Source organism: Camelus bactrianus, chromosome 22 (genome assembly GCF_048773025.1).
Source record: "Camelus bactrianus isolate YW-2024 breed Bactrian camel chromosome 22, ASM4877302v1, whole genome shotgun sequence".
In the NCBI taxonomy this organism is placed as follows: Eukaryota; Metazoa; Chordata; class Mammalia; order Artiodactyla; family Camelidae; genus Camelus; species Camelus bactrianus.
Genome location: NC_133560.1, coordinates 29,725,903 through 29,750,743, shown reverse-complemented (window position 1 = coordinate 29,750,743; position 24,841 = coordinate 29,725,903). Strand labels below are relative to the sequence as shown.

General features: G+C 57.4%; 2 protein-coding genes across 6 annotated transcripts in view; one reads left to right on the top strand and one right to left on the bottom strand.

The window, feature by feature from the left end:
- Positions 1–6,944: 6,944 nt before the first annotated feature.
- The window catches only part of NFIC (nuclear factor I C), a 63,104-nt gene continuing 45,207 nt past the window's right edge, over positions 6,945–24,841 (top strand). The window contains exons 1-2 of one of the 5 annotated variants that reach the window (XM_074351142.1): positions 6,945–7,102; positions 22,549–23,080. In XM_074351142.1, the coding sequence (XP_074207243.1) occupies positions 7,100–7,102; positions 22,549–23,080 (535 nt within the window). In that variant the 5' untranslated portion in view covers positions 6,945–7,099. Of the gene's footprint in view, positions 7,103–13,460; positions 13,645–22,548; positions 23,081–24,841 lie in introns of those variants that run through there. The other 4 variants (XM_074351144.1, XM_074351141.1, XM_074351147.1 and 1 more) reach the window with 4 other exon arrangements.
- Positions 7,107–8,356, bottom strand: LOC141574697 (uncharacterized; the record flags this gene model as incomplete). Its single annotated transcript, XM_074351422.1, has 1 exon — positions 7,107–8,356. A coding segment is annotated over exon 1 (909 nt), but the record flags the coding sequence as incomplete, so codon positions are not given.

Genomic DNA, 24,841 nt, shown 5'->3' with positions numbered 1-24,841 from the left:
TCAGCTCTTGAGCTAAGAACACATAAATGGCTGAAAGGAATCAAAAGCATAATATTCTGTGACACGTGAAAAGGATGCGAAATTCACATTTTGATGTTTGTAAATAAAGTTTTATTGGCACCTGGCCATGCCCATTTGTTGACATGTGGACAGACACTGAACAGCTTTTGAGCTACAAGGTGTTGGTGCAGCAGAGACCCTCTGACCTACAAAGCTGAAACAGTCACTCTCTGGCTCTTTATGGAAAAAGTGTGTGAACCCTGGGTTACTTTGAACTGTGGTGGACACAAAATGAGCTTGGTACAGGTGTGTTTGCTATTATTATTAAATCTGTGTTGTTTTTCCTCTGTCCCCATAGAAATGCCAGCATTTTGCCCCCACCACTGACGATTCTTGGAAGTCTGCCTTAGTCCCCCATCCACGGTCCCCTATGGTTGGGCACTTAGGTTGTTCCCAGTTGCTAAGGCAGAGCTGCAGTGAATAGCTTCGCATCTCAAGCTGGTTTGTTTTTATGCAACAAACACTTCTCCATCACTCACTGCGTGCTGGGTCCTGTTCTAGGCACTTTGCAAATATCAACTTATTTGATCCTTGCTATGACTACTTGTCTTCTCCCTCCCCATTTTACAGATGGGCAAACTGAGGCTTAGCCAGTTGAGGTGATTGCTGAGGGTCACACCGCCAGGATTTGAACCCAGGCTGGGGGGCTCCTGTCTGTGTCTTGGGCTGAACTCCTCATTCCTTGAGGTAGAGACCCAGAAGCCCAGTCCTTGTAGCAGAGGGGGAAAAGGATTCAAAGACCCCAGTCGTCCACAGGCAAGCTGTCCCCACTGGCTATATCTGGACATCACTTAGGGCCAACGTGATGTTTGATGCTTAAGCCCCACCTACGGCCTCCCAAGGGCAGGCTCTGGACTCAGAGTTGCCGGGAGAACCTGGCATCCCTGCCAAGACAGAGAAGTGACAGCCTCTGGGCAGCATCCAGGTATGGATTTAGGGGCGCTGCCCCAAACGGGTAGCTGCTTTCTCCTCAGCCTGGAGGGGCGGGGCCAGCAGCGCTTATCCCTTACCTCCCCCCGCACCCCCTCAGGCTTCCGCTGCCATCTGATTGGCATTCTCCTAGTCACTCACCGGGTCTGAAAGGATGCGTTTGTTCAGCCTTAGCCACTGGATGTGGAGTAACCGAAATTCCCGATCCCTGCTGGCGGGTGTGTCAAATGGTGCAACCACTTTGGAAAACAGTTTGGCAGGTTCTTAAAAAGTTAAACACACACCTACCACCGTGGGATCCAGCCTTTACCCCTGGGTCTTTGCCCAAGAGAAATCAAAGCTTATGACCATGAAAGACTTTCACATAAATGCACTTAGCATCCGACCCATTCCATTTCCAGACATTTACCACGAGGAATGAAAGCAAATGTTCACACGAAGGCTTGTACGCAGAGGCTCATAGCAGCTTTATTTGTAATAGTCCAGAACTGGAAACAACTCAGATGTCTATCAGCAGGTGTCCATCAGGATAAACGAACTGAAATATATCCAGACGACGAATACTAGCCAGTGATTTTTAAAAAGGCTTGAGCTATGGGTGCGCACAACAGTGTGGATGCTCCTCGAGATAATTACGTGGAGTGAAAGAAGCCAGACACAAAAGAATGTTATGGACACTTGGCCACGCCCATTCGCCCATTCATTTACTTACTGTCTGTGTCTGCTTTTGTGCTACAGGCAGAGCTGAGCAGTCAGTAACCTTGGGGATTTAGCAAGTAACACTCTGGGCCTCAGTTCCCACACCTACAAAATAGGACTAAGCATTCTACCTGTTCACAAGTGTATCTGCAGCTAGAGGACTGTGTGGTTTTGTTTATTTTCCTACATAAATGTTGGACATATGTCTTTATCATTCAGCAATTTGGGGGTTTCTCTTTTCCCCCCAAGATAACAAAGCATCTTGGAGATTAGTTCATATCAGTGCTGTAGCAGAGGAACCCTGGTATGTGTGTGTGGGTGTGATTCTTTTAAATATATATTAAATGTACATTTAATAATATACACATATTATATAACGTACAAATGTAAATTATATACTATATCATCATTATGCCTGTATTTATAATATATGCTGCAGAATACATGTTCAGTACATATACATGTTACATGATACATTTTATAGGTATATATAAGACTTAAACACACCCATGATGCTTTTTAAAAATGGAATTTTATAGGGATAAATTTGGGAGTTAGAGATTTACAAATGTTAATCAATATATATATAAAAAAATACTTCTGTATAGCACAGGGAACTATATTCAATATCTTGTAATAACCTTTAATGAAAAAGAATATGGGGGGAGGGTATAGCTCAGGTGGTAGAGTGCTTGGTTAGCATGCAGGAGGTCCTGGGTTCAATCCCCAGTACCTACTATAAAAATAAATAAATTAACCTAATTACCTCCCTCCTCCCCCCAAACAAAAACCTTTAAAAAAAGAAAAATAATATGAAAACGAACGTATATATATATATATATGTATGCATGCCTGGGACATGATCCTGTAGACTAGAAATTGACACATTGTAACTGACTATACATCAAATTTTTTTAAATGGGATTTTACACAGGCCCTGTCCCTCTGAGACTTTCACTTAGTCAACAAGTCTTGACTGAGCACCTACTACATACCAGGCACTATTCTCAGTGTTCAGGGACACAGCTGTGAACAAAACAGACACCCTCCACCCCCAGCTTGGAGCCAACAGGCTACTCTGAGTTCATGGTTTAGCTGTGTAATGGGGCTTTAGATGCTGCCATGAGTTTAATCCCAGTTTGACTCACAACTTACACCTATTATTGTTCCTTTTGGTTTATTTTCTATCTATCTATCTATCTATCTATCTATCTATCTATCTATCTATCTATCTATCTATCTATCTATTTTAATAAGCACACACTGTACCACTGAGCTATACCCTTCTCCCCATTTTTCCTTTTATTTGTAAATTTAAACATTTGCTAATGGAGTAAATACCCCAAACCCCCAAAATAAATACCACCAGGAGAAACAGAGCTTTTGCAATAACTCTCACCCCAAAATGCTTCTCCCCAGTGCTGCCTTCTCGGCTCCTCTCCCCAAAGTTAACTCCTGAATCTGGAATGTATCCTTTCCGTGCTTGAAAAAAATTGCATCTCCAATATATATTCCCCCCAAATGTCTCATTTTAAGTTACTGCAAGTTCACAATATTTGGGAGTTTGTTGTTCCACTGGATGTAATGTTGTTGAGTCCATCCGTACAGTTTGCCTGTGGCTGAGGCTGCTGATGAATATCCCATTGGGTGAATTTCCCACAATGCACTTCTCCATTCTCTCAGAGATGAGCATCTGGGTTGTTTCTGAGTGTCCACCTGCTTCCCAGTGCAGGGATGGACAGTCTGGAGCATGTTTCCTGGGGCAAAACCCCAGAGTTTCTCATGGATATGTATCTGGGCTATGTTATGTGGCTCGTGAATGTTCAGTGTTGTGATTATCATCAGTTTGTTTTCCAAAGCAGTGTGGAAGAGCCCTGTGTACCCACAGCCTCTCCAACATTTGGCATTGTTGGACATTTTAAATTTGAGGCAGTGCTCTAGGGGTAAAACGGGGCCTTGGTATGGCCTTGTCATGCATTTCCTTGATCTCTAAAGAGGTTGAACATCTCTTCATGCACTTGTTGGCCACCCATATTTCATCGTTCTCGTGCTTTTTGCACTGTTGCTTCTTGGGTAGCTGCCTTTTCATATTGGAACTTCTTTTTAAAGGACTATATAAGTCCATCAAAAGGCTATAACATTGTTTATAGCACACATTCTCAACAAGGGCAACAATCAGTACTTGGAGAGGAGTGAAAAAATCTTACTCTTTTAATGTACAAAATGCAGATATAAACAAATATAAAGCATATCTGTGGTATCAAAATTTCATAAGGGGTGATTAGGAAAAAATGTCTAAAATAACTGGGGGAATAATGAAAAAGGCTGAGAAGCACTGATTTATAGCAATTTCACAAGTCTATGGCAATGAACATCCTTAAGGGCATATGTACCTTTTCCCAAGTTCAGGGTAGGTTTCCAGAAGTTGGCCTATAAGGTCTGAACTTGTCTGAGGCCTCTGCCATACCTGCCAAATTGCTTTCCTAATTCATATTCACATTCACTTCCAAGCAAGTTATGAAAATGGTTATTTCACCACATGCTCACCAGCACTGGGTTTTATCAGTTTAAAAATCCTTACTGATTTTGATGGGTGCCAGAGCATGGTATGTTCTTATTGTTTGTTATCCTTTCTTTGGTCTCTGTAAGGCTGGATGTTTTTTATATGTTTGCTAACCAGTTTGTCTTTTGGGAATGTTCTAGGGTGGAAGAAATGCAAGCCAACACATCTGGAGGAAAGGGGATCTTTTATAGACAGTGGCAGTAACTTAGCTGAGTTGTGTCTTAAAGTTATACAGAAAGCAGAACTTGTAAGTGATGAACTTGGATATTTAGCAGAAGGGAATTTCCAGTCAAGTGTCAAAGGTGCAGCTTGGTTTCTTCTTGCTGCTCATAATAAAATGTGAGAGGAAAGAGATTGATGGAGAGGAAAACTGTTAAGCAAAAAGGAACCAGGACTTGATGACTGGAGAGATTCTTAGCCTACAAAAGTCACAAAATAAGCTAAACTTAGGAGATTCACAGTTAGGAAGGCATCCTCCGGACCAACATCACTTAGCAGCTGGGTGACCTGGGGCAAGAGTCTAAACCTGTCTGAGCCTCAGTTTCCTCACCTGTGATACGGGGTTACAAAAGTAATAGCACACACCTCATAGGGCTGCTGTGAGGGGTAAATGAGTAGCCTTGTGTAAAGTATTTAACTCTATGCCCGCAGGCCCAGGGGTGGCCGTGTGGGGAAAATGAGTGGGGGAGGCTGCTTCTGAGTCCCCATTACTGCCCTCTGGACCCCAATCCCGGCCTGGCTCTTATCAACCCATCTCTCCCCTCCCCTCCTCTCCTCCCAGGTACCTAATTCCCTAAGGCAGGGGAGGGACTGAGGATTCAAGCTGGGGATTAACAGAGGCCGATTAGAGATGAGCTGAGAGAGGAGGGGGTTCTCTATCCCCTTAACCCTTTCCTCTCTAGAGCCAGAGCCGGGGTATCCACCCTGCTTCCTTTGGCTTCATGTGTGTGAGAGGAGAGGCCATCTCCAGAACCTCCCCACTCCAACCAGTGAAACACCCTGGAAGAGGCATTAGGATTAGGGCGTCTGATAGGCTGGTCGACTGTAGGATGAAGAGTTCCCCTCTCTGGGCCTCACTTTTCTCTTCTTAAAAATGGGGAGAGGAATCTGCAGATGGAAGGAAAAAACCTCAGCATCCCAGAGTGAACGCTCCCTGGACGCCTGAGATACTGGCTACTCCGAACCCAGACATACTGAGCACCTACCATATAGTCAGAGCTGATGTTACCACCATTTGCCTGAGATTTTCCGGCCCCCCCAGGGTGCACAGCATCGCACACAGAACCACAGAATTAACTTCCAGAAGCTCCCGGAGTCAGCCATGGCTCCAGAAAGGCGGCCCACGGTCTGATTCTCCTCTGGGGGTGCTGCCTGCACTCACCCTAAACCCTGGCGTCCTCCCTGGCGGAGTTGGGAACGACTTCCCCAAAGGGGTCCCTGAATCTTGGAGCCCCAGTCGGGGGAAAATGGGGTTGCAAGCAGGGGGAAACCCCCAGATAGAAGGACGGTAACAGAATCTCCTCCACTCCACCAGGCCCCGGCAAGCCCCCCTCCCATGGTCTCCTAGTTGCGCCAGACGCAGAGCTTCGAGTGGGGCGGGGAGAAGGGGGCGGTGCCTACTCTGCGGCTGCCGGCGGAGGGGGGACTGCGGGAGAGCGCTTGGTTGGGGAGGGGGGGGCGCTGCGGCACCGCTTCCCAGCCCGCAGCGGCAGGCACAGCAGGGGCGGGGGCGCTGACCCGCCTCGACCCAGCCCCTCCCCCGCCGCGGAGGCATCGCCAATAATCCTGACCTGGGAGGGGGCGCCCGCTTCCCCCAACACCTACCGAGCCACCGCGCGCGCTCCCCGTCCCCCGCCCCGCCTGGAGACCCTGCGGGACCCCCAGGCAACCCTTGCCCCCCAGGTCTGTCACCCTTGGTGTCCGAGTCTCTGTCTGTGTCCCCATCTGTCCCATCTCCCCACTGTGCGTGTTTGTGACTGTGTTTCCGGGACACCTGCACTCACGGGCAAGGGTGGCTGCCGAGATGGCCTGGGGAGGGATCCTGGGGATCGGCGTTGGGTCATTCTGAGGTCTGAAGTGTCTTTCTACGATTGTCAATCTGCGTGAGTGTCTAAGCGACACCCTGCAGGCTGTGGGTCTGTGTGTGTGACAGCGTGGAGGCTGTGGGTGTCTGGGTGACACCCTACAGGCTGTGAGCATGTGGGTCCCCGTGTGTCTGTCTGGCTGACACCCGCAGGCTGTTGAGTGTGAGTCTGTGTTCGCGGCATCCTGCAGAAGGTGTCCGAGAACCGCATCTGCGGTGAGCATCGGCCCCCGTGTATCTATCTAGGTGACACTCGCAGGCTGTGTGTGTCTGTAACACGTTGCAGGAGCGGCGGTGTGCGGTCGGTGTCGGTGTCGGAGTCGAGGAGGCCCGGGCCGCGAGTGTCCCCAGCCGTCTGCGTGTGTGTGTATGTGTGTGTGTGAGCGCGCGCGCGCCGTGAAGGTGGATCCGCTCCCTCCGCAGCGAGCCCGACCCGGGCCCCACGAGCCGCCGCCAGGACCGCTCGTCTGGCCTCCCCTCGCGCGGGCCGGGCCGGGGATGGAGCCGCAGCCCGAGCCGCCGCAGCCGGAGCCCGGGCGTGGAGCGGCCTGAGGCGCGGGCGGCGCGCGGGACTGGGGGGAGGGCGGGCCGAGGGGAGGGTCCTGGGCCGGGGGGGGCGGGCGCGGCGCGCCCCCTCCCTCGCGCGCTCGCTCCCTCCCCCGCGCGCCCTCCCTCGCCGCCTCCTCCCGCCGCCTCCGGCCCCCCCTCGCCGGGGACCGAGCGCGCTCGCTCCGGCAACGGCCTCGCCTCCTCGCAGCAGCGCCATGGTACGTCGCCGCCCCCACTTTCGTTTTCGCCCGGGGACTTTTTTGGGGGGTGCGTGGGCTCCGGGAGAAAGTTGCAAGGTCTGGGGGGGACAGGGGCGGGGGCCGCCCGGGGGAGGGGCTCGATCCGGGACCCCCGCCTCCCTTCAGCCGCCGCGGGACCCCCGCCCGCCGATCCACAACCCCCCCCCGGGCTGGGGGCGGAGCTGGCACGCGGGGCGCAGCGGGGGACCCCAAGTGGGGGGCCCCTCGTGGGCGCCGCAGACTTAGCAGGGAGGGGCGGGGCTCCTGGGGAGAGGGTCCCCCCCAGGCCAGGCCCCCGCCCCCTCCCGGGCCCGGCAGGAGACGGGAGGGCGCGGCCTGGGGCGCACGACCCCCGAGCGCACAGCACATGGGGGAGCCGGGGCCGGGAAGGGGGCACTCGACGGGGCCGTGCGGGGCGGGGGTCGCGGCGGCCCCCGCGGGGTGCCCCAGCCCGGGCGAGCGCGGCGCGCCAGCTAGCGGAAAATGGCCGCTGCGGAGAGGGGCGGAGAGCGCGCAGCGGCCGCAGCCGGGCGCCTTGAACTTGGAGCCGGGCGGGCGGCCGGCCACGCTCGGCGCCGCGCAGGGGCAGCCACCCGGCCTGCCCTCTCGCCGCCTGAGCCCCGCCTCCGGGCCCGACCCCGGCCCTGCTGCAGCCTACGCCGGGTCCCAGACGGGAGGGGTCACCGGGTCTAGGCCAGGCGCGCCCCAGGCCCTCGAGCGCCGGTAGCTGCACTTGAGGGTTCCGGTGTCCGGTCCGCCGGTGTCGGTGGCATCCGCACTCGGGGGTTGCGTTCGGGGTACCCTGTGCTCTCAGGCGGGTCAGCGCGGGAATGCGGGGGTGCGTTCGTGGGTCTGTACGGCTGGGTGGTCCCATCCCTTTCCGTGGGTCCATGGGTCCCCAGACGTGGGGTTCTCTCCTTTATGTATCTGTGTGTCGGCGCATCCACGTGGCTGTGTGTTGTGTTGCGTGTGTTAGAGCATTGTGCGGCTATGGGACGGTGTGTGTGTGTTGTAACTGGGCGACTGTGCCATGCGTCCCCGTGGGGCAGTGTTGTGAAGCTGTGTAGCTGGGTTGTGTCCCCGGGAGACGTGATGTCCCTGGATGACCGTAGGGGTGTCCCTCTGTGAGTATGTGGAGGTTAGGGGGTTGCCAGTGAGTGGGGAACTGTGTCGTGTGGCTGCGTCTCAGGGGACTGTTGGGTGTCGCTGTGTGCGTGTGACTGGCGCTTAGTGACTATTCCTGGGGATGGGTCTATGCTCTCTCTCCCATCCCCTCCCCAGTTCCTTTTTTCCTGTAACCTCGACTGCCAGGTGGGGGACGGGTGCTCCTTCTATCTTGGCAAACCTCTGTCCCCTCCTCTCACTCCTCACCCCTCCAATTCCCCCTGCCTCCGGGTCCCCCATCCGCGCAGCCCTAGGTGGTCTCAGCTTGAGGTTCGGGCGCGAGGTGGCGCCGGGACGCGATCACTTGGCGGCGACGTCTCCCGCCAGGGGCTGCGCGTGCGCGGGGACCTGACCCAGAGAGGGGCGGGGCGGCGGGGGGGGTCCCCCCACCTCCGCCTCCGAAGAGGTCCCAAGGGATAGGTTGTTACTGGGTTAGGTCTGGACCAGGGGATGGCCCAGGAGACCTCCTCGCCGGATGGGCTGGGAGCTGCGCCCTCAGGCCTGCCTCCCACCGCTTGCCCGGGACCGGGCCAGATCCGGCGGACACAAAGTGTTGTCTCCCCTCCCGGGGAATCCCCGCCACGGCCACCCCTCCCCGCCCCAGGGCGCTTGATATAATTTTCTAAATATAAAAGCCCCAAGGCCAGGCAGGAATCTCTGCTTTTTACTTTAAACCTGCATCCTCTCTGGGGGCGGATTGGGAAGGGGAGAAAAAGGGTTCTAATACTGACCCAGGGATGCATACACACACGACACTCGGCGTCCCCAGCTCAGGTCAGCTCGCCCACCCTCGGGTCCCTCCACTCCTGACTCCACTCCGGGGCACTGCCCTACACCACACTCCTCTCCATCCCCACCTGTCACCTGGTGCGCAGGGGGACACATTCTCCTGTAAGCACATTCAGCAGCACATGCCCATGACACACCCTCCCAGCTATGTGTTCACAGCCACATGTGTGCAAAACTCTGCCCACCCACAGGGGTCCGCACAACCACACACACAGGCACACGGACACACACACTCAAAGACAGGCACCTGCGCTTGTGGGAGGGGGAGGAGGCAAGCCCATCACCCCATCTCCCCGTCCAAGCCAGGTCCCTACAGGGCTTGGAGAGCAAAGACCCCAGCTGTAGGGGGGAGCTGGTGGGGATAGCCCTGAGGGAGGAGCAGGCATGTGATGTGTTGTGTGTTACTGTGTGTGTGTGCCAGGGTTTAAATACCTGGGAGGGGTTTTACTTGTAAGTGTGTATAGTTGTGTTTGGATGTACTTGTGTTATTGTGGCCCAACGTCTGTGTGTTGTGTTTGGGGTTGTGTGTGTGCTCATTTTTTGGATCTGTGTGTTTCCATGTGAGTCTGCATGGGTCTGTGTGTCACCTGGGGTCTGTAGATCTGTATCTGTTTGAGTCAGGGTGACACGTGAGGATCCGTGTTTTTCCGTGTGACGTTTTTCTGAATGTCTGTCTTTGTGTCAGTTCGTGGCATGTTGTGTTTGTGTGTCTCTGTTGTGTTCTGTGCCAGCTCTAATGTCACATCCCGCCTTTACCTCTGAAGACTGAGGAGGACCTTAACAGCCCCTTCTAGGAGCTTAATGCCTCATCTGTGAAGTGGGAACACAGGATGCCTCATGAGGTCGGAGCGGGGACAGTGTTGCCATGCAATCACAGGTCCTGGCTCCCTGCTGTGTCTCTTCGCTGGGTCTGGTGGCTGTGGAGTTACCGGGCAGGCTTGGACCCCTATCATACCTGCCTGAGCTGCTCTCACTTTTAAACATTTTGCTGTGAATTCCAGCCCCTGCAAAGTCCACTCACATTTTTAAAGTTTGCTTTTTAATAACACAAGCCACTCAGGAACATCTAAAGAGGCTACCAAAGTACCTAGAGTAAAAATCAAACCTTCCTCATAACTCCTACCCCAGGGGGCCCCCTTCCCCACTCCAGAAAGGCCCCGTTATCACCCAGCTTTGTCTGAGCAATTGCAGATGTAACAGATACACATTCTTATAAAGTATGCATGTATATTCTTTTCTTGCTTGTTTTGGGGGGTAGATAATTAGGTTTATTTATTTTTTTATTTTTAGAGGAGGTACTAGGGATTGAACCTAGGATCTCACGCATGCTGAGCACGCGCTCTACCGCTTGAGCTATACCCTCCCCCTTACATGTATATTCTTATAATGGATCTATGCATATCCTTAAAAAAATCCCAAATGAGATCTTGAGTTTACCTGTTGAGTTTACAGCAGGGGTTCTCAACTGGAGTGGTTTTTGCCCCAGGGGACACTGGGTGATGTCTGGGGACGTCTGTGGTTATCACGACCTGGGGTGCTCCTGGCATCCAGTGGGTGGGGGCCAGGGACGCTGCTCCACACCCCCCAGGCCCCGGGATACCCCCACAGAGGATGGTCCATAGTGCTGGAGTGGGGAGCCCTGGTCTGCATCGCGCCTTCCCCCTGGGTGGCTCTTGGAGCCGTCTCCAGGTGGGAGCCCCTTGCTCTTTCGTGGAGCTGTGTAGTGTTGGATGCTGTGCCGTGCCAGCCTTGCTGGACTGGCCCCCACAGAGGGACGCGGTGGCCAGCCCCAGGTGGTTGGCATTAGGGTTGCAAGGTGACAGTCGACACCCTTGTGCATCTGTGTCTGGGACGAAGAAGCCAGGGAGTGAGCGATAGGGGAAGTGCGTTTTTAAACAAATGAGCTAAATTTTGCTCCAGAGTGCCAGGAGCTAAATCACACCCCCACTTCTGAGCACTTACCCGCACAGATCCAATCCGCCCATTGCTTTGCTAAGAAACCACTATGCACGGTGCACCGTTCTCACCTCCGTCTAAACACTGGCTGGTTTACCCACCACAACCTAGAGGGGCAGAAACTATCACTGCCGCATTTCACAGAGCAGGGAGCTGAGGCACAGGGAGGTTTAGCTGCTGGTAGAGAGGAGACGTAGACCCAGGCTGCAACCTTGTACTACAGCCAGCCCTCTGTGCACCTACTGTGTACACTGCAGGGGCCCCTCCTGCCCAAACTGGATTGTATATCCATGTAACACTTCAATGCTGTTTGTGAACTCGCAAAATGTTCTGCCACTCATCACCTCTAATATATTAACACTGTCTTCCGACACGTTATCTCAGAGCCTTCTCCAGCCTTCCAGAGTGCGGGATGCGTCCTCTCATTGCCATTTTATAGATGTGGGGACTGAGGTTCTGAGAGGGAGGTGGTCTGTGTTCTGCAGACTTTGCCTTTGAGAGAACCTAAACTGCCTTGTGACGGCTGCTTTCGAGGGGGTGAGCATTGAGGGGAGCGTCCCGGGGTGGGGCTGTCTGGGGGTTGCTGCAAGCCAGGAGAGTGCTCTGAAGCCCCACTGCAAAGTTTAAATGTGAATTTGGGATGCTGCCCTCCACGTGTTCATGGCGTTTTGGAAATAATAAAATACTGCTTTATGTTATGTTGGCATTTGGAGTCCTAGATACCTGCCTCCTACCCCCACCCCCATTCACCCTGGGGTTTAAATGCTCCCCACAGCTGCGGGGTGCGGGGGGTGGTGGTTAACAAACCATTTGTGAACTGCTGTTTGAAAGACCGTCACCCACGTGCAGTGGGAGCCGGTGGGTCCCACAGCACACGGGCCCTTTGTATATCTGACTCCCTCTTCGTCCAGCCCTGGGGCCTCCAGTCGGTAGCGTCTGTTCCTGGGCCTCAATTTCCTCCTCCCGTGTAACACGGGAGAGTAACAGCATTGCTGGCGTCTTCTGTGCCCCTGGGCACGGGGCAGCTGCCCCAGGTTGTTGAGAGGGTATCATTTGTTCTCAGGACACTCGGAGAGATGAATCAAAATGGCCAAGCTTTCTAAGAATGTCTCAGTGCACGTTTGACAGAATGTTAAGGCTCTGCTAAGTGCCATCATCCTTCTGCTGACCGACCTGGTGGGGTGGGCACCGTTAGTCCGCTTCACAGGGGAGGACACCAAGCGGGGAGTGACAGTCCACACCACCCTGGTCTGTGGGGTGGCAGTGAGAGTTGCACCGGCCGCTGAGCGAGGCTGGGAGGATTCCGAGTGGACTAGGGGAGGCGGGGAGTGGGGGCTAGATGGTCAGGCTCCCTGGTGGCTCAGACTGGGGGAGGCAGGTCTGTGCCCATTTATTCTAGAGGGAGAATAATGGGGCTTGACGAATGTCAGCTCTGGGGCCAGGTGGACAGGCTCCAAGCCACTCTGAGTGCCTCAGTTTCTGGATCCGTGAAATGGGCACATTTTGGGGATCAGTAGGAATTCCTGGACACCCAGGAAGAGGCTGCAAGGATTTATCTGGCCAGCCTGAGGTTCTGCCCCGACACCTTCTCTCATGGGCTACTGGGGCAACATATAGGGGAGGCCAAAGCCCCCTCAACACCCAGTTCCCCTTTAGTGCTGACTGAGGAGAGAGCAGATTCCTATAGGCTCCCCTGTTGGTTGGGGCCCATCTGGTCAAGAAAGGGCAGTTGGCGCCAAGCCCGTGCTGGGGCTCTGCAGTCCCTGTCTAGCTCTCAGGGGAGCAGGGGGAGAGAGTGCCGTGGGACCCTTTCTCTTGCCATGAACCCCGGGTTGTACATCTTTAAGGGCAAAGACGCGCGCTCGCGCTCTCGGCCTCTGCACACGTCACTTCATTCTTTCCCTCCCTCCCCCCCCCACCTTGGCTCCTTTCTCCAACTTCCCGGCCAGCTCGGGGGGGGGGGGGGGGAGGCGGGGAGGGTGTCTTCCAAATCCACCTCCGGCCCCAAAATGTCCAGCAGCAGCCCCTGCCTCCCCACTTGACTCGGGCGGGCGGTCCAGGGGTACCCGCTGGGGTCGGGGTGTGCGTGGCCCGTTGGTCCCCCCACCGGTACCCCGGCCCAGGGTGGCTCGAAATTCGTAATAATAAGCAGTAATGGGGGTTCATGAAGCATGGGGAGGGGGCGCGGCTTTCCTTTCTCGCTCGCGCTCTTTTTTCCCTCGTTTCTTTGAAAGTTGGATGTTGAGAAGTGGGAGGTTCGGGGTGGGAGGGGAGAGAAATTCGGGGAGGGAGAGAGGAGGTTGCCAGAGGGAGGAGAGACAGAGACACAGGGAGAGACAGAGACGGGGGAGGAGGGGTGAGGGACAGGAAAGGAAGAGAGAGAGACAGAGAGAGGGAGAGAGAGAGGGAGTCGGGCGCAGGAGAGAGGGAGAGCTCGGAAGGGAGGAGGGAGGGAGACCGAGGGAGGAGGCGGCGAGGAGCGCGCCGGCCGCGGCCGCGGGGGGGGGGGGGGGTTGGAAAAATGACTCAGTAAGTTCAGCGCGCCCGCTCCGGCCGGCCCTGAGCCTCCCGCCGCGCCCGGGATGTATTCGTCCCCGCTCTGCCTGACCCAGGTACGCCCCCCGCCCGGCGCCCCGGCCCCGCGGCCCCCGCAGCCCGGCCCCGGAGTTTGGAAGCCTGGGGAGGCGGGACGAAAGAAGCGCGCGTCCCTCCCGCCGCCGCGGCCGGGATGCCCCCCGCCCTGGGCCAGGGTCCCGTGGGGGATGGGCTGGGCCGGGGACCCCTCCCAACCCGGGACCCTCACCCAGGACTCCCGCCCCGCCCCCCGCGACCTCTCCCCCTGGCGGACGCGGGGGCTCGTCCTGCAGTCTCGCCCTCCCCCCACGCAGGACGCGCTTCCCCCCAACGCCCCGGGAAGGTCGGGGGGCCCCGAGGAGAAGGCCAAAGGCGGGGCTCGGCGCGAACCCCAGGCCTGGACGCAGGCCTGCTTTTAAGAGGATTTGAGGGGTCCTGGCTGGACGCTAATCGCCCTGGGACTCTTGAGCAGAGGACCCCTGTGATGTTTTGGCTGAACGCCTCCCAAGGTTGTGCCCGCCACCCTAGCCCTGGGCCGCCTTTCCCCCCATTATTGGCCCACGTGGGCGAGGAGGGGGAGGGGGCACGCGAAGTTGGAGGCGCCAGCAATGGGGGAAGGGGGTGCCCCGACGTCCCGGCTCGGTCTTCTTCACCCTCCCGCCCCTCAATCCGGTTCCGAGATTTTCGCCGCATCGATTCTGGGTTATTGAGCCGCCGCCGCCGCCGCCGCCGCCGGGAGGAGCCGGGAGGCCGGGCGTTCCGGGGTCTGGCCCGGGCACTGCGGCGCTGCGGACGCCCTCGCCAGCCAGGCACCTGCCCCTGCCCCATCCTGTAGCCTCTCACCCCTGGCCGTGCTCCCGGACAGCCCCGGGCTCAGCCCTTGTGCAAGGATTAAGGGGGTGTGTGGGGAAGGGGCCGCACCTCAGGGGACCCCTCCCCCAGCACCCGCTGGGAACCCCCAGATTGGCTAGTTCTACTTTCCGGCTCGGCCTCCACACCACGTCCTTGTATGTCTTTAGGCCCTTGGGGTCCCGGCTGGCCTCCGTTTCCCCACCCCCCCAGCTGACATGGGGCCAAGGCAGGTTGTGGAGAGAGGGTCTGCGTGGCCTCCAAGCTGTAAAGTGCAGGGCGCTGGGAGGTGGGAGTCGCCAGAGCTTGAGTGCCCTGGGGAGCACTGTATGGGGTGCGCGTGGATGCCAGTCTCTGCTGGGGTTTCCCCTATTCATGGCCCTGGGGTGCCCGTCATTCACAGGCTCTTTCTCCCTGGCCCCCTCCGGCTCCTGGCCCCCCACAGGGAAAGTGAGGGCTGGTGCCAAGGGGGTCCTGGGCTTGTCCTACCCATGATCCCCTGGGTGACCTTGGGCATCCCTGCCCCTCTCCAGACTTCCCTTCCCATTCAGAACAACTTTGGGGGTCCTCTGAAGTGGTCATCACTGGCCCACCTCTTCCTGTAGGTCGCCCTGAAGCTCCCCCAGAACAAGTAGGGTCCTGATTGGGGTTGCCCTGTGACCTTGGGCCTCCCAGTCTCTGGGCCTGGGGCTGGCCTGCGTGGCCCCCCCGGGTGCCCCCGCCCCCTCCGCCCTTCCCGCGCTCACTAGCTCCCAGAGCTGCCTGGGGGGGCTGAGCCCGGGGAGGCTATTGCAGGCAAGGAGGTTGGATGGCCGCCTGTTGTCCCTGCGCCCTGGAATTCCCCCACAGGACTCCTCCGGAGACAGGCCTCCGTCCCGTCCACGCTGCCCAGAAGGGGGTGGCGGTGAGAACCAGAGCTGGCGCTGTGCTCCTGGGCCTGGCTTTCCCAGGTGGAAAACCAGGCTGGCTGTCGGTGGAAATATGACAATAAAAAATACCTGGGGTTGCTGTGTGCTAGAGACAGGGTGACAGACAGACAGACGGAGAGAGGACCAGGGAGCTCCCAGGCTAGGGTGGGGATGGAGTGGCCCAAAGGCAGGGGGCTCCCCTTCTCTGTTTATTTTCCCATGGGTGCCCCAAGCCCTGGAGAGGGACCACCTCTCAGACTCCCCCAGCAGCCTCAGTGTAAGCCCCGAGCTCCTTGCAGGCCCACCCCCAGATCTGGGGTCTCTAGCTGGGGGACCCAGGTGCCCCTGCAAGATCCCCCTCCACTCCTGGCTGCCTAATCACGCCCTACGCATCGCATCGCTCTCTGACTGTCTGCATCTCTGTGTCTCCCTGCCTCTCTCTCTTCCTGTCTCTGTTCTCTCTCCCTCCCTTTCTCTCCATCTCTCTCTCCATCTCTTTTCCCTCTCTTTGTCTCTGTGTCTCTCCTCACCCGCCAGTCTCTCCCTGTCTCTCGGTCTCTGGGCCTCCATCTCCCCCCTTTACTGACTAATTTTACAACCCAAGCCCATCCTAAAATAGCTCCCTTTTAGCTGATCCGACCCGGATCCTTCTCTGAGCGGAGACCAGACCGGCTAGGGGGTGCGCGGGGGTGGAGGGTTTGCTGGGCTGCTCAGGTGCCCGCCCGCCCTGTGCCCCGGTCCTGCCCACCGAGGAGGGGGGGTGGCCGCAGCCCGGGCGGCCCTGGAGGATTCTGGGAGCCCCGTCCCTGTTTCAGTGGTGACTCAAGTGCTTTTCACTTTTACTCTTAAGAGGAACTGTGGAGCAGCCGTTACTTCCATAAATCCTGCCGGCGGGAAGGTCAGCCTCCTCCCTGAGCTCGCCCCACTCTGGGCCTCCCTTCCTGCCTCCCTCCCGCCCGCCTCCACCGCCACGTTAGTTATTCCGGGTTTGGGGCCAAATCCCTCTTGGCTGCAGTGCCCAGGATTCCCCGGGGCCGCAGGCTGGGCCTGGGCTGAGGCCATGGCAGCGCCGGCCGCCAGGGCCCCCTCCTTCATTCATTCATTCTTTCCTTCATTCCTTCACCCTGTTCCTTCGAGGGGCGGCACTCTTTTTATTACTGCTTCTCCAGTGGGGAAATTGAGGCTGGGAGAGGGTCCCTGACTTTTGATTGATTTAATGTAGTAGATCTTCACTGAGCCCCTCCTATATGAGCCTGGGCACGGAGGGGAGAAGACATTGAGGGGTCAGCCTGGTATGGGTTCCTGGAGGCTCTGCTGGGATTGGGGGACCCCCAGCACCTCAGGGCTGGGAGAAAGGCCAAGACCAGAGAGGGCCATGACCTGCCCCGGGCGGCACAGCATGGCCAGTGAGGCTGGGGTTCAGGGCTACGGCCCACCTTGCTCTTTGGCCAGGACCGAGCAGATGGGCGCTCCCTGTGAGCCCCCCCACGTGTGGTCTGATGGCCTTTGATTGGCTCCTGTAAAAGGCACAACCACCCTCCATGTCTCTCTCCCTCTCCATATCTGTGTCTCCCCCCCCACCCCTTCTCTGCGGTGGAGGTGCCTCAGCGTCAGGGTCGGGCGCCTTGTAAATCACGATGCTGGGATTCTGGCCGAGTCAGCGTTCTCCCTCTTCTCTCTCTCTCCCTCTTCTCTCTCTCTCTCCCTCTTCTCTCTCTCTCTCCAGTGTCTCTCTCTCTCTGCCTGAGCCGCCTACCTCTCTGTCTCACACCAAATGGATGGGGCACACCAAATGTCCTGGGGCCTCCTGCCCCACGAACGCACGTGTTCACAGCCGCCTGCACACGCGTGCACTGCCTCCTGGCCTGGGTACCCAAAGCACACGCTCCCACACGTGCGAGCACACAGACGCACACACCCGCGTGCCCTGACAACGGTCACCGAAGCAGAGACCCAGGGCGGCCTCAGACCTTGCCCAGGTGGCTGTGTGACTCTGGGCGAGAGACCTGGCCCTTCTGCGCCCCGTGGCCTCACTGAGAAATGAAGTTAACGGTAATCCTCAACTCCTGGGGCTGCCTGAGGACTCTGGGAGGCGGGACATCGCCCGGCACGCAGTAGGAGCTCATAAATATTTGTTGTGTGAATGAGTGAACGGTTTTGCCAGTGGAGAGGAGGAACTTGAGTCTCTCCCCACATAAAATGGGGAACGTAATCATGCCTTCCTCGGATGCTTTACCCTTAGCACTGTGCCTCGTATACAGTAGGTGCCAAATAAGTGCAGCTGTGATTGTGGCCGTCGCTGAGCTAATCACTGGACTGGACATCCCATAGGCATTTTCCAACTTGCCCTCCTTTCCTGTCGGCTCGGTGCGGACCCGGCCCTGGGCCAGGTGATAGGAACAGCGGTGACTCCCCAAAACCTTGAGCCCTGACCCGTCCCCCCCAGTGGGTGTCTGTTGGCCTTTCCCCTCTGCCTAGCCCTGTCCAGGGTTTCCCTGAGTTTGGCCAGACCCACGTGGGTACCAGCATCCTTTGTCCATCAGGGTGTGTGAGTAGGTACCAGGCAGAGGCTGGGACTGTGCCTTTCCTGATCTGGATGCTGGGGACGAAGCACGGAATGAAACAGATCAAAGCCGTGCCCCTGAGGGGCTGCAGTCTAGGTGAGGGGATGGCGGGACCCAGCTGCCGCTTTGGCTCCCTGAGGAGGAGGTGGCACGTGTCCTGGGGCTCAGCAGGGGAAGGGGGCCACACGGGATTCAGAGACAGAGCATGCCAGGTGCAAAACTGGCACTGCTGGTGAGTCCCGAGGATGGCGCCAGACCACGTGCTCGGGGGTGGGAGGGCTGGCAGTGGGGCTGAGGAGTCAGGAGGTTCAAGTTCACAGTCATAGGGACCCAGGTTCAAGTCCCAGCTCCTTCCTGGCTGCGTGACTTTGGGCTGGTGGCCTCAGTGCTCAGGGCCTTAGTTTCTCCCTCTGGACAGTGGGCAAAATAGTTGTTCCCATTTCATAGAGTTGAGAGCTCAGTAAATGTTCAGCCTCTAAATAGCACGACCTCACTCCCTGTCTCTCTCCCACACCCTGGGCTTCTAGCTCTGCCCCCATCCTTCTCCCAGGACACCAAGGCACAGAGGGGAGCTCAAGAGATCTAAGGCTTAGACTCACTGGTCACTTTGGTGGGAACTTTCTACTCCCTGGACTTAGCTTATCCAGACTCTTCCCAGTGGCCCTCAAGGCTCTGCACGGCCAGCCCCTGTCACCTCCCTGCCCTCACCACCTCCACTTTGCTTATTGTTTACTCTGCTCAAGCCTCGCCAGCCTCCTCATTGTTCTCGCCAAACATTAAGTGTGGTCTTGCCTCAGGACCTTTGCATGTGCTTTGTTCTTCACCTGGGAAGCTCCTGCTGTGGGTTGTCATTTTTCAGCTCTTTGTTCAAGTGTCCTCTCCTATGGGAGACCCTCCCTGACCACCTTCAGCTAAAAACAACCCCCAGGGGACTCCCCAGCCCCCTCCTCAAGCTCCTTTAAATTTTTTCAGAGCACTTTGTTCAGCCTGACATTTTATTATGTATTTTTTAGCTTGGTTAACATCCATCCCTGCCCACATCAGGATCTGGGTGAGGGCCGAGCCCAGGACATTGTCGGGTTCCCAGCATCATGCATGGAGCTGGCACAGAGTAGACACTTAGTAAATGTTTCTTGAACCAAATGAATCTCCCCCTCATTAGATAAGAGCTGTTCATAAGCTGTGATGCTGAGCTTGAGGGGAGGAGTCTTTCTAGGTCAGGAACACTTACTCTGGCACAAGAAGAGTTTGTGTTTGAATAAGAGCTCTGCCGTTTGACACTTAACCTGGGCTTAACCTGGAGGAGGGGACCAGGGCTTTGAAGGATGCATAGGAGTTGAGGATAAACACTTAGAAGGTGGATAAGAGATTCTCAGTAACATTTGTTAGATCACTGAGTGAATGAAGGAGAGAGAATCCTTTGCGGAAAACTTTTGGTAAGGGAATTGGAGTTTCATGTCCTGGTTTGCTTCTGCGGACTGTCAGAGTGGGAGGGCCACAAGGAGGCCCAGAGAAGGGCACAACCCAGCGCACAGTTGACCAGTTCATAGTGCCCAGCAAAGGCTTGGACCCAGTTGCCTACCTCCCAGCTGCTGCTGCCCTCTTTGGCCAGGAAGTCCCAGTGGGCCAAGTGGAGTTTCTGAGAAAGGCCTGGTCTTGCTCCCTGCCCTCACCTTGCATCTCTGATGACCAGGGCAACGGATAAGCTCTCCACCAACCCCTAGCAGGGTGCAATGGCCCTTTCTGCCCATTGTACAGAATGAGAAACTGAGGCCCAAAGTGGAGTATCAGTTTGTTCCTAGATCATACAGGAAGTGAAAATGGAGACCGTTGTCACCCAACCTCATTCCCTCCACAAGTCTGCCTGGCAATGAGTGCCTCAGCCCTGGGCCTCAGGCTGAGGGGAGAGTGAGTGAACTGGACTCAGAGACCCCTAGTTGTGTGGTCCAGGCTAGTCTGGAAGAACACTGAGGAGAGCAGGAAAGCTGCCTGACGAAAGGCACCCTGGAGACAGGGCTTTGAGGGATGTGTAGGAGTTCAGGAAGATTCTTGGCATCTAGCTTGCCTTGGCTGTCTGCCTTGCCCTGTCCACCAGTGAGGCATTGGGAGGTGCTTGGGGAAGAGGCCTTGGTCATCACAGGTCTTGTGGGACAGAGAGTGATAGACCTGCCTCTCACCTGGCCTGACCTCCTGGGGAGGACGTGAGAGGCTAGGGCAGCAGGTCCATGACCCAGTTACAGGCTGTTTGTCTTCCTTTCCCCAGGACTAGCTTGGGTCACCAGTGACGTGGGATCCCACCCCTGCCCGCCTCCCTGGCACCTTTCCCCAGAGAGGGCCCGGGGGCAGGTAGGGATAAGAGAGAGGCATGGGGGCTTGGAAGGGGGAGGAGCTGGAAGACAAAAGGGACTCAGAAAAGGGGAGGGGGCTCAGAGACACAAGGGTTCAAGGAGAGGAAGAGTTTGGGCCCCAAATAATCACAACAACAGTAATAATAGCTAAGACAGGTTTTTGTGAGCTGGGCAGATAATGGGGCTCATTTGCTAGGAAGAGATCGCACCCCGCATTCAAGAAGGCCCGCCGGCTGACACCCCAGCCGCCCTTCCCAGCTCCCTCTTATCATGGCTCCAAGAAGCTCCAGGCCTCCAGTGGCAGCCGTTGCCCAGGTCTCCTGCCACCCTGGCGTCCCCTCCGCCGGGGGCAGCACCCTGTCCTGCTATCAGTTACCCACTGCTGGCCTCTCTAGTAGGATGGCCTGGGCTCTGGTCCTGGCTCTGCTGACTGGCTGTGTGACGGCAAGTGGTTCCCCATCCCTGGAGAAGCCCCCGAGGTTGGGCAGGGCCCCTCCACCCTCCCTCTGCCTCAGCAGATCAACCTGGGCTGGGGTCAGCGGCAGCAAAAAAGGGCCCTGAGGTCCAGTCCCTGCCACAGCTGTCACGGTGACTCACGCGTCGGGGGACATTGGCGTGGGGGAGCTGGGCTGGGACAAGCCGTGCCCCGGCCTGCCCCACCCTGCGAGGGCAGGCTATTTTCAGAGCCTCAGTAATAGGGGAAATCTGAGGTCGTCCCCCACCCCCAGCACCCCAGGGCTAGGAAAAGGCATCACCCCTGTTCCAGAAGCCCAGCAGTCCCCCCAGGCAAGAGAAGGGAGTGGGGTGGAAGTTCTTCTCTGCCTTCCTTTCTCTTTGAATTTTCACCCCTGGAGGCTGAGAAACCAGGTCCAGGATGTTCTGCAGACTCAATTTCTCTTGCTGAAAACTGGCGAGAGTCAGAAAGCCCTCCCATGGCCTCACGTTGTTCCCTGAGGGGCCCAACTGGGGCTGCTTTTTGTGGGGAAGTCAGATGGACGTGGGTTCCAGTCCCAGCCCTGCCCCTCATGACAGGGTCTTCTCTTGGGGTCATGGTTTCTTCATCTGTAAAGTAGGTGTCGTGGTCACCCAGCAACACCCACCAGGCAAAGGGAGGGGAATGTTGAAGTCTTAGCTCTGGCCAGGTCTCAGAGCCTCCATGAGCCTTGATATTTTCATCAGTGGAATGGGTCTATGGGGGGCAGGCTAGGGTGAACCAACCCCCAGGGACCCTTCTCTCTTCAGCTCTGAACCTCCAGGGCCGAGCACCACTTTCTCTACTGCATTCTGATCTCTTGCCTCCATGAGCCTCAGCTTTCCCAGCCCCTGCAATGGGTCTATGCAGGAACTGCACCCCACCCCGGCTTCCATTAGCTCCTGATACCCAGGTGGCCCCGTCTTGGCCTGTGGACCTCAGCCATCCTGTCTGTACACCTGGGTAGGAGTGACATGTTGTCCTCATTTTTCCATCATCGCCAGGAGCCAGCAGAGGCAGCCCTCTGACCCTGCATCTGGCGTCAGCTCCCTCTGCTGAGCAGTGGGTCTGAGAAACAAGCCCCAGGGACATATGCTGAGCCTGGTGTCTCCCATAATCCTTGAGCACCCAGAGTGTGCTCAGCCTTGCCCTAGCCATTCGGGCTCACACTCTGGTTCGGGGGTTTGCAAACTACAGCCCCAGGGCCCACGGCCCATCGGCTGTCTTTATAAATAAAGCTTTATTGAGACACTGTTGTGCTGGTCACTTACGTCTCCTCTGTGGCCAATCTTGCCCTACAGGCAGAGGGGACCTGTTGCAACAGAGACTAAAATGCTCACTATCTCTTTTAAGATGCTTTTGAAGTTTTCTGACCCCCATTCTAGAAGGCAGAGAATGGGTCCAAAACACCATTCTACTGACTCATATTCCCCATCTGTTCAATGTGTCCCCCATCAGCCTCCACTTGGGACCCTCAGCTTGTCCTACCTGTACATGGGGGTTCAAGACAGTCCTCCACGAACATCTGCCTTGGCCTGTGTCTTCAACATAGTCCAAGCCTCAGTTTCCCCATCTGTGAAATGGGTTGTTTTCAGACCCAGTGAACTTCTGCTGGGTCCCCTCTGGTCTTCAGTTGTCCCCAGGAGGTTGAGGGATCTGCAGTGGCCGCCTGGATACCTCTGCCCTGCCCTCCCTCTAGTGGCTCTGCCTGGGGCCCCTCCCACCTCAGTCTTCCTGGCCGGGCAGTAGGTTCACAGGGCCGCAGCGCTACCTGACCTCTGGCCTCTCCCCCTCTCCACAGGATGAGTTCCACCCGTTCATCGAGGCGCTGCTGCCTCACGTCCGCGCCTTCGCCTACACCTGGTTCAACCTGCAGGCGCGGAAGCGCAAGTACTTCAAGAAGCACGAGAAGCGGATGTCGAAGGATGAGGAGCGCGCGGTGAAGGACGAGCTGCTGGGCGAGAAGGCCGAGGTCAAGCAGAAGTGGGCGTCGCGGCTGCTGGCCAAGCTGCGCAAGGACATCCGGCCCGAGTGCCGCGAGGACTTCGTGCTGGCCATCACGGGCAAGAAGGCGCCGGGCTGCGTGCTCTCCAACCCCGACCAGAAGGGCAAGATGCGCCGCATCGACTGCCTGCGCCAGGCCGACAAGGTGTGGCGGCTGGACCTGGTCATGGTCATCCTTTTCAAGGGCATCCCGCTGGAGAGCACCGACGGGGAGCGCCTGGTCAAGGCGGCGCAGTGCGGCCACCCGGTGCTCTGCGTGCAGCCACACCACATCGGCGTGGCGGTCAAGGAGCTCGACCTCTACCTGGCCTACTTCGTGCGCGAGCGAGGTGAGGGCGCGAGGCCGCAGGTCTGCAGGCGGAGGGGGGAGGCGCCCGCCCGCCCGGTGTAGATGGGCAGGGCGGGCCCCGCGGGTCTGAGGGAGGAGGCAGGCGCACGCAGTCCGAGGAGGGAGGCCGACCCGGGAGAGGTCCGAGGAGGGAGAAGGTCTACCGAGGGGGGAGGCAGGTGCAGGTGCAGGTCCAGGGGGGCAGTGGGCCTACACGGAGGTCCGAGGGGGCAGGCGCATGCCGCGGGAGGGTCTAAGGGAAAGAGATCCAGTCAGTCCAAAGAGAGTCTTGGGGGGAGGATGTGGCAGGGGCGTCCTGGGGGTCTGGAGGTAGGGGCCAGCTCTGACCTTGATGTCTGAGGGGACTGGCAGGCAGGTCTCAGGTTATGAGACCCCGTCCCAGAGGGTCTCTTGGGAACAGGGGTGTGGATAGGCGCGTGACCCATGGGAGAGGGACAGTATCCCTCTGGGGAAAGCTGGAAGAGTGTTGGGGTTGTGCACTGTGAAGGCTGGCCGACTTGCTCTCAGACCTCCCCCAGAGACCCAACAGGTCCCATGTTTATGCCAAGTGGAAAGCTGGGGCTCTGTGTGTGACTTCGGCTAGGTTACCACCCTCTCTGGTCATCAGTGTCCCCCACTCTGTGTGTTCTTCCAGCTGGGTGTTTGCTGGCTCTGTGGTCACATGGCCCACATGGAGACCAGTGGATTCCTGAGGATGGGGAATTCCATGGCAGCTTCCTGGAGGAGGAGGCTCCACTGAGCTGAGCTCTGCAGGATGACTGGGCAGTGATGAGCATGAGGATATCCCAAGTGATCAGAGCCTGGGCAGAGATGTGGGGACTGCTGGGCGGCCCAGCCCTGAATGTCAGCAGCCCCGGTGGCCCAGGGCAGGGCCTGGCTTGGGGGGCAGTGTGTGCGTCGCTCTGCTGCTCTCTGGTTGTGTGGTCAGTGGAGGTGTCGGAGCCCCTGCCTTGATCAGGCCTCAGGAGACTGGCTGAGGTCGTGTGTGCGGCGTGTTGAGCCCTGGCCTGCCGTGTGACGGGTGTCGGCTGTGACTGTCTTCATGTGGTACTGGGTGCGCCTGGAGGACCTAACAGGCACACGTCACAGGCCCCGCCGCGCCTCTCCACGCTGAGTCTGGTACACACATGGGCGTGAGCCTGCACCCACCCAGGGCTGCTGAGTGTGTCAGGTGGCTGCACGGGGGTTGCAACCCCTGTCCCAGCCCCCATAGACCCCACATTAACCAGAAATGATGGAGGAAGCCTGGTGGAGGGGTGGTGAGAAGAGGGGGGACTCAAGGGCTGAACCACCCCAGTTCTGAGCGCAGCCCCGCCGTTTACTGGCTGTGTGACTGTGGACACATCCTTGTCCTGTGCCTCAGTTTCCTCCTCTGTACAGTGGGGGTAACAACCGTGCCAATTCCTAGTGATGACGGGAGGATTACATGAGGTCTCCTGGTCTGCGTGGTGTGCGGGAGGGAGAGCGGGGACTGAGTTTCCCAGTCTTGACCTTGATTCCTTGACCTTGACCCCAACTGCGCCCACCCTGACCCCCAATTAGCACCAAACGCAGTGGGGCCAGAGGCAGAGGGGTGGATAATGTGACTGTGCTGTGGGCGTGGGGTGGGGGGGCAGGGGCGGCCTTGGGGGCCGCAGGGCTCATTGCCATGCAGGTCCAGGTCTCTCCCACCACATCCATCCTCTGCGCCTGGCCCTGCCCCCACCTCCTCCACGCTGAGCTGATAAAATTTTGAAGCGAG